This window comes from Sorex araneus, chromosome 1, assembly GCF_027595985.1.
Source record: "Sorex araneus isolate mSorAra2 chromosome 1, mSorAra2.pri, whole genome shotgun sequence".
In the NCBI taxonomy this organism is placed as follows: domain Eukaryota; kingdom Metazoa; phylum Chordata; class Mammalia; order Eulipotyphla; family Soricidae; genus Sorex; species Sorex araneus.
Window position 1 is genome coordinate 357,182,810 of NC_073302.1, and position 8,987 is coordinate 357,191,796.

Below are 8,987 nucleotides of genomic sequence, written 5' to 3' on the forward strand. Positions count from 1 at the left end.
CTGGCCCTTTCAAACTCATGGCTTTCTTGCTGCTATCTGGATTGTGCGAGTCTGCCTCATGCAGACTAGACAAGTTGACTGCGAGGCTCACAATGAAAGCAAAGTGAAAAGGAGAGGACAGTGCTCTCACGGAAGCAACCATCAGTTGGCATCATCATGGTTTGATTTGGAGAGAAATGTAGGGTCTGTGCTTCTCCCTCCCCAGCCCCATTCCCATCTCCTTCACTGCTTTGTCTCTGAGCCCTGGCTAAGAAATTTTTTCCACATCTTCCTTCAACTGCCTCAGGTTTTGATTTTATGTTTTAGCTTTGTTTTGTTTTTGTTTTTTGACTTTCGTTTTACTCTGGTGGTTGAACTCAGAAACCTTAATAATGTCTTCATTTTGCCACTGTCTTCCCTGGACAACTCCTGTTCCCTTCCCTCCCCCACCCGACCCCAAGACTGGATGGTCTATGAGCATCCACACTCCTCTACTATCATGTTCTGAATATCCTTTTTGATGATGTTTTGCCCGTCATCATAGTACAGCATGGACATGGGTCTCAGCTTGGTGGGCACACAGCATGACTTGAGGTTGGCAAAGGGGCTGTGGCCCCGCATGCGGTAGTGGTTGATGACGGTGGAGTGGAAGGAGAGGGAGGAGCCCGACGTGCCTGCTATGTGACTCGGGCACTCACCCTCACAGTAGTTGGCATGGTAACCCGAGGGAGCAATGATCCAGTCATTCCAGCCAATGTCCTTGAAGCTGACATAAAACTGTTTCTTACAGCAGATGTTGACCCTGCCATCACACTCCAAGCCTCGCCGGCGTCGGCGATGAGGGTGGTCTTCAGACTGTCGGGCCTGAAGCATGAGAAATGGCCTATGGGACTGCTCCTTCTCCTCTTCTCCTCCTGTCCCTCCATCTCCATCCTTCTTGTCCTTCTTCTTGCCTTCCCCCTCCTCATCTTTCTTCTTCTTCTTGCCCAGGAGCACGAGACTGGCACCTGTCTCATGGCATTGCTCACAGGCAATCCGAACATCCAGGGAGCTTCTGCCCTGGTCGAGTAACCGCTGGATACTGCTGGAGACAGGGAAGATGTGCCAAGTGCTTTTCCGAGCATCCACCACCTTCTCTGATATCAACTGTTCACTCCTCTCCTCCATGAAGCCACCTTCCTCGGCCTCGTCCCCTGTGTCTATGCCACCTTGGGGGTGCTTCTGCTGTTGGAAGAGCCGGATGGTGACTTTGGTCCTATTTCTGTTGGCCTTAGGGACTTTTAAGAAAAGCCAGACTTCTGCACGTTCCACCACTGACAAGTCACTGCCTTCTTTGGAAATTTCAAAGTGCAGTGTCTTCTTGGCTGTGCCTGAAGATGGAACATGATACAAAAGAGAGTAGGGACACATGTTAGCTTAGGGATTGGCACCTGTTCATAAGCTTTAGGCAAGCATTGATCTTCCTGGACAGACAGACTATCATAAACAGAGGTAAGCAAATTAGGCCCGCCATTACTAGAATAGATTTAACATTTGAAAAGGTGGAAGAAATATTTCACGACATGTCAAAATTGTATCGAGTTACCCTTTAGTACCAGTAAATAGATAGTATTGAATCTTAGTTTATTTAGTCATTTATGGGTTGTTTTTGGCTGTTTTAGCACTGTAATGCTCCTGAGCTAGAGTCTCTAGCCCATAAAGTATAAAATATTTTATTCCTGGCCTTTAAGTAGCTTGGGTTTTTGTTTAACTTTTGCTCTAGAAAGAACAAAGTTCTGATCTGAGGATATCTGAGGGACTTGAAAATCTGTGTCTGCTGCCTAATATCAATTTCATCTTCTATAAAATGGGAATGCAACAAGGACCAAACAGCACTGCATAAATGGAAACTTCCTGCAACTCTAGCGAGCTTTAAAAAGAAATTTTCCCCACATAAATACACAAATTCCCACCACGAATTCTTTGTGGCACATTCTCCTTAAGTGAGCCTTCTTCCTAAGACAACCTACTTCCCTCCCTTCCTATCCGGCCCCACTTAGCCTAAAGCCAGGCAGATGACTTCTCTGGAACAAGCTTTTTTCACATTGAAACATGCCTCTGAGCAATCCATTCTCTATTCAAGGGGTGGAGAAATCTTTCCTTAAGGCAGGTATGATTACTTTGAGCTCATTCCTACTGAGTTCTTCTTACCTTAGACTAAAACCAAGGGTTCCTAGTGTGCTAGAATATCCCTAAATGGCTCTGTCAGCAGTCCTGTCCTCCGAGGTCCAACTCCACAGGGTTTATTTAAGGTAATGGTTTTCCTTCCCACTTTCTCACCTCCAGACACTAAGATCTGCTCTTCTTTCTGCCCAACATACTTTTATATTAATACTAATATGTCACCCTTTGTGGTTACCCTCCTGTTAATATTTCAGTTCTCAGATGAAAAGGACAGTTCAAGACATCTCTATTTGAGAATAACCTGGACCTCAGGTTCTCTTAATCACATTCAACATCATGGTGCAGTGTTTAGTCAAAAGCAGACAATGTCTCCATTCGTTATTAGCAAATGCTAATTAGCTGTAGCATTGGAGAGAGTCCCCCATTTTTGTCTCCTTCCCATTTAAAGGCAGCTCACTGAGTGCGAATTTTTATATCTGCAGCTGAAACAGAGGAAATCTACATTGGCATGACAGTTGTATCAGTTGTGGCTACTGAGTTCTTGCTGAGCTCTCAAATAAGGAAGTCTTCTGTTTCCTTCTCTTTCAAATAAGTACCTAAACTGAATGTTTATTTATGCAATAACATTTGCTGTAAGGAGTAGGTGCCCAGATTCAAAATTTTTAATTAATCAAGTATTTCCCCTTATTTCTAGTGTAACATTCAGTGATCTCCGAACTATGCCTTTTTCTTGACCACTTCCCTTGTCTGTGCAGTGATAACTGGCCAGCATGCCTACATCCTGTGCATCAACCTGAAAGCATCTTCAAGTTCACCTTAGAACTTGCAACTCCCTAAGAGGCTCTCCCTGCCAGGGTTTCTAGAGTAAACGGAAATCCAGCCATACTTATCACTCTCAGCCCTGAGATGTTTGCGGTACTATAAATCTTAGGCACAGTTTCAAGTTTTCTGTGGCAGAAGGAAGGTTTTTCTGTGCATTGCACACTGTAGATTCTGTTCTTAATTTAACACACTGCACTCCGTGATTACAAGAGTGGTGGATTCACTGATGTCGTGGCAAGGGAGAGCTGAGCATGTATAGGTTCTCAGACATCCTAATCCAAACTACCAGAAACTGGCCACCATGGAGGCGGATCTGGTGGTGATGGTTGGGGTGCTGTTGGTGATGGTGGGAGTGGGTGGTCATGGCAGAGGAGGTGGTCCTGAGACCTTCCCACAGACCTCCAGCTTCCAGAATTGAAGTGAATAATAACCCTGAGTACATGTTTAGCTCACCAAACCCAGAAACTGTTTCTTCAGGAAGCATAATGACTTTTGTTTCCGAATGTGTGTACTTCACCAAGCATTGAGTGAGGGGGAGGGTGGGGAGAGGGCACAGGGTTTTGTTTTGTTGTTGTTGTTTTCGAAAAAGAAAAGATTCTGGGAAGGAGAGTTGAATCACTTAAATCCAAAAAGAAGATCCCCAGCAGATTCCCCAGCGGTAGGAGGGTCCTGCCAGGACCAAAGGAAAAGGCTGCCGCAGCCTGCGGGCCTGGGAGCCCAGCCCCGCGCCTCTGCAGCGCCCCTGCCCTTCCCACAGCGCTCGCTACCCGGCTGCCTGCTGCGGCCCTCGGCCGGCCCGAGCAGCGGGTGCCCACTGGAGACAGAGGTAGTAGCTGCTAAACTAGGGGAGCCAGGGGCACGGTTCTGTTTTGATTCTGGAGGAAACGCTGTGAAACTGGAGAATCTGCCAGGCCCCCGGATGCGGAAGTTTGGGGCTGCAGGTCGTTCGTTCCCATCGATTCAGCGGAGCTTCGCCCCACACTGACCCTAATTGGGCCAGAGAGCGTAGGACGTGCTGACAGGCACACGGTTACACTCCCCGGGGTAAAATCCGGAGCAGCCTACAGACCCTGGGGATGGACAGGGAGGGCGGGGAAACGGACCGCGGGGAGAGTCCATCAGAGACTCCACAACAGTCAGAGCTCCTGTAGGGTCTGTGCGCCCCAGGGCCTTTGCCACCAAGGATAGCCTGCGGGACAGTCCCTCCTTCACACCACCAAGGTTCTAATGCGCGACAGAGCCCCGCCCCTTCTTTACAGGCAGCTGTACTTGGAAGCGAATGATTTAGTGTTCCTGAGAGAGGATTGTACAAAGACAGTCCTCATTAGAGGGGACTCAATCTGTCAGGTGCTGTTAAATTAGGATCGGAGAGTCATCATAAAATGACTTTCATCCTGGTCTTGGTTGATAATTAAATGGATGGCATCGTTTGCATATTGAGGAGCCACAAGGCACTGATGTATGCATCCGTTTAATTATCAGAGCTGAAAGACTGTTCCTGGTCTCCACATCCACTGCCTGCGTGATACATTTCTCCCCCAGATTTCTGACATTTGGATTTTCCCCTACTAATTGACATGCTTGTCGCCTCCTTCTCCTGGTGTCCATTTCTGGAACTGCTATTTGTATATTGCATGATCTTTTATCAGAAAAAAAATAAAACAGATCCAATTTCATGAAAATGCTGTTGCCTTAATGCTCAGGAGAACTGGGGGAAGAAAGAGATTCTACCTTATATGCAGGTACATTTTCAAAGTTCTATTGTATTCGGACTTCTTAAGCAGTGCCTGTGTTTTTTCTTTTCCATTTAGCTTTCATTGCAGAGGGGGTGGGGAGAAGGAGGCAGTCAGAAGCTGAGATGAAATTAATATTTATCAGGGTTAATGTTTCAGAATGATATTATAACCCTCAAATTTCATAGGTATAAAAAATAGAACCAGTCATTGGAGTCTCTTCCCTTGATAAGTGTTTTCCTGAGAGAGATTTCTATATTGCAATGATGTTTTCAGTGCGTTTCAATCTTTTAATCTCTACCAAAGAAGGTTGCCTAAGACTGAGGTGCTTAGGAATCTATTACTAATCAGTTTCAGATTTGACTTAAATATTTCTTGCTCTGAAATTCTGGAATGGAAGCCTTCCCATCTTGTGCGTGAGCAGGTAGAGTGTGCATTTAGACAGGTGCACACGGGTCTTTACAGAGTATTACCTATCTAGATATAGCGGATGGCGTTGCTAACCTCGCATTACCTACTCTGATATTTTTTTCATCTTCTGTGCTATTTTTTCCCTGCTTAGGCTTGTGAGCAAGGCTTGTATCACAGCCTGCTCTGCCTGTGTAAGTCACTAAGAAAGTCCCACGCAAGCCCATGTGGGTGATAATATTTCATCAATTAAATCTCTGTGATATTGGTGGACACATACCACAGGAAGAAGGGAAAGTGCATTGAAATGGATAGGAGGGGCAACTTTTGCACTTCATAGCGAGCACCTTTGAAAGATTTCTGGACAGGAAGAGATGGAGAAAGACCTGTAGAAGTCAGAAGTAAAAATAAAACTGTTTTTAACAGCTCATTTCTGGAGGCAGGGCTGAGGGTGTCAAGATTAAGGAGCCACATCCCTTGTTCTTTTCCTCCCCTGCTCCAGCATGTAAAATTCTGCTCATCCTTCAGTATAGCACCTCAGATTTGTGGTCATGTGGATATCTGCAGTGAAATCAGACATATATGCATGCGATTTTTGCTTTTTGTTTTGTTTTGTTTCGTTTCCCTCGACAGGTCCTGCTGACAATATGCTGCTCTTCTGCATATGGGTAGCAATTACATCACTAATGTGGAAAGCTTTGTTGTTTATAGAGGGTTTTAATCCACCAGGGGAGGGGGAGATTTTGCTATAAAATGTGGCTATTGCTTTAATATTCATTCTTCACCCAATAAGGTTTCACTATACCTAGATATGGGGCAGTCACTTGTACTGAAAGAGAGAGCTCCATACAGCATTCGCATTCTCTGAAGCACTAGCTCTCTCTGGATGTCTGTGAAGGCTTGGACATAAGGCAGAAATTGAGGCTTTAAAGGTTATTCCTCTGCTAATCTTCAGTAGAAGATTCTGCCTGGAGTAAAATCACGGGTTTGGTCATACATTATCTTCATTTTTTTAAGCTTTAGTATCTTTTCTTAGTACTTGTTATTGAATTATAAATGCTCAGTTGCATTCTTATATCTTTCATTTAAATGGTGATGAAAAATAAGGTTAAATATTTACAGAAAAAAAGGGGTGTTAGATTTCAAAAGAAAGTAGAAAATTCTTAAGGTTCAACCCACAGAATTTCAAAGATTTCTTTCAAAGTTCCTGGGAACTTGTACACTTGATTTTTGATCTATGAGCCAGTTCAGTATGGAGAAATCTGAACTACAGCTGAGAGATCACACTTGATTATGTTTTAGCAGAGACAGGCCAAGACAAATACGTGTTTCACATACACACAAAGAATGCCTTGGAAGGCATTATCCCTGTTCTCCAAATATTAAAACAGAACTGACCACCCCTACTCCAAAAGCACTACTCTACAGGCCCAAATCACTATGCATTACTTTTCACAGCTTTCCTCCACCATTTCTCTCCTCACCCTTAACTCAGAGACAAACACAACGTTCTGAAATGGCATGCCATGCTCCCACAAGGCGTTAAATAAATAGCCCTTTTTCTCTCGCTCTTTGAAGTCACTTGTCATTTGTCGCTGGTGAAAGTGTTGATAAGACAAGCAAATGAGACAGCAATATCGGGAGATGGAACACAGTTTTGTAAAAGCCCAGACAACCGTATTAGGCAGAGATGTGTGAGCAAATCAGTACTGCTGATGATTCACGGTCACATTTCTCCACACTCTGCTTTGTTTGCTTCTGAAATGTATCACTTCTGTATCTTCCATGGAGCTCCAGAATGCTCACATGCATTGATATATGACAGGTAGTCATGTTCCTCCAGTCCCATAAAATCCTAATTTGACTAGGGGATGAGGAGAAGCCAGAGGTAACTAACTGACAATCACCAATAGGGCACTACAGATGGGTTTTCAGTTGGTGAAATTGTTTTCCGAGACTAACTGGTAAGGAGCAAAGAATGCGCCCTCTTGTGGCAAATCACTTCCCATTAGTCAGAGCTCTAACTTCCAGCTTCTTAGGGAACTTTGCTGAGGGGTAATTGACAAGTAAGTTCAAATGCCTGGGATAGAATGGTGGGGTCAGCCCCACTTTGAACTGCCTTTCTTCCGATGTATGGAAAGAGTAGTGCAAGCAAGTCTTCTTAGGGCCTTGTTTGACAAGACACATTTCTTCAATCGATAACTAGTTTCCTCAAAGAGGGAAAGTTTTCAATAGCACCTTGAATAGGCCAGCATTTTCTATTTCTTGAGGGTTCATTTATTTTACTTTCCCTAACTGTTCTTTGGTAGGCATTATAAATTACTATGTTAATTACCACGATCAGCATCCAAATTTGGCAGCATACAGAAACTTATAATACTCTGACCAGCTATTATCATGAATGAAAAAGGTTGAAATAAGACATGACAGTCAAGAGGGTCATTTATTTTAGCTTCACTACTGTAATGCCTTGGTTTAGCTCTAACCATTTCTTCTTTTCTTTTTTCCTATTCTTTAAGTTCTTAGGTTAAACACATAAGATAGAAAGAAAGAAAGAAAGAAAGAAAGAAAGAGAAAGAAGGAAAGAAAGAAAAAGAGAGAGGAAAAAGAAAGAAAATAAATAGAGAAAAGGGTGATAACTTAGTGAACAATGTTGGGTGTTTGTATGAAAAGAAACTCATTTATATGTGCTGGAATAAATCTCAGGGATCCTGAGTGTGATCCCTGGCAGCTTAGCAATGCTCATATTTGCTTTACAAAGATAGGGAACTCAATTCAATTGCACTTAACCTTTTGCCATTTCTCAAGCTTTATGTCTTTTTAGAACTGTATTCAACTATCAAAGAGAATAGAGAAAAAATTATACAGGTAGCCTTAACTTAAGGTAACTCAAGGTTGAAAGGTCTATTTAAGGGTATGTTTCATTAATTTGCAATAAGGTGACACTTATAGACTGGATTCTATGCTCTACAAAATAGTTATAAGGGAAAATAATGAATGTCCTTAGCCAGTATTCAAAAAACATTGGTTTTTAACATAGTTTGAATATATTCAAGTTTGAATAATGCCAACAACAGCAAGACAGTTATGTATTCATTACAGTCATTCAAATGATATATCTCTCTCCTTGGTTAACAAAATCAGCTACTAAACACTCACTTTGTACCCTTCTTGAGAAGTGGGTTCAATATGTAAGTCAAATGAGTCACTTCTTAAACAATAAACAATTTCCTTTGAATTAAATCCCTAATAGAAAAGTTAAAGTGGCAATTATATAAGTATATATGTGTGTGTATATATATGCACAAAGGTAAATTGCTATAAAAATGTAAGTGGTTAAATTTTTACACTCAAGAGTCACTGAATGCTAAAGGAACAGTTTGCTGTAAGACAGAGAAGTCAGAAATGGTAACAGTTAAGTCACCAGCACCAGGTGTATATTAAAAGTACCCAAGGCATAGACTAACTAAGTCATGTGATGTGGGTAAAGCCAATTGAGACGCTGTAATTAAGGCCATCGTATATGGCAGTTGGCATACAAAAAACTGCAAGGAGGTCCCTTTTTGTGTCCGGCCATGGAGTCAACCTCCAGATCCCTAGAATCTATTCCCTACACAGCAATCAGCATCATTAAGCATTACCTCGCAATCAGGCAAAGTTGAGAGAAATTGGATGGCAACTTTCAAACTTCAGCCTGCGATAGTTGCTCCAGAAGTTTTGTAAGGTAAAGTCCTAATTGTCCTGTCATTTGCATTAAAGAACTTAGGGGAAAGAAAGAAGAGCCCAAGAGAAGGCCTTTTAAGAGGAGTTTAAAAGAAAGAACTTCAGGTGAGAGCTATAGTGGTCTTGTAGGAAGCCCCCGCAACTGACTTCTCCTGAGGG

The 8,987-nt window shown here is 42.9% G+C and overlaps 1 protein-coding gene and 1 long non-coding RNA gene across 4 annotated transcripts in view; one reads left to right on the forward strand and one right to left on the reverse strand.

Annotated features, from left to right (window-relative positions):
• Positions 1–448: 448 nt before the first annotated feature.
• Positions 449–8,987, reverse strand: part of INHBA (inhibin subunit beta A) — a 14,376-nt gene continuing 5,837 nt past the window's right edge. For all 3 annotated transcript variants that reach the window (XM_055123520.1, XM_055123514.1, XM_055123518.1), the window contains exon 3: positions 449–1,349. In XM_055123520.1, coding sequence (XP_054979495.1) covers positions 451–1,349 — 899 coding nt within the window. In that variant the 3' untranslated portion in view covers positions 449–450. The remainder of the gene's footprint in view (positions 1,350–8,987) is intronic.
• Positions 4,587–8,987, forward strand: part of LOC129400150 (uncharacterized) — a 21,206-nt gene continuing 16,805 nt past the window's right edge. The window contains exon 1 of the long non-coding RNA XR_008627464.1: positions 4,587–4,706. This is a non-coding gene — a long non-coding RNA (uncharacterized LOC129400150). The remainder of the gene's footprint in view (positions 4,707–8,987) is intronic.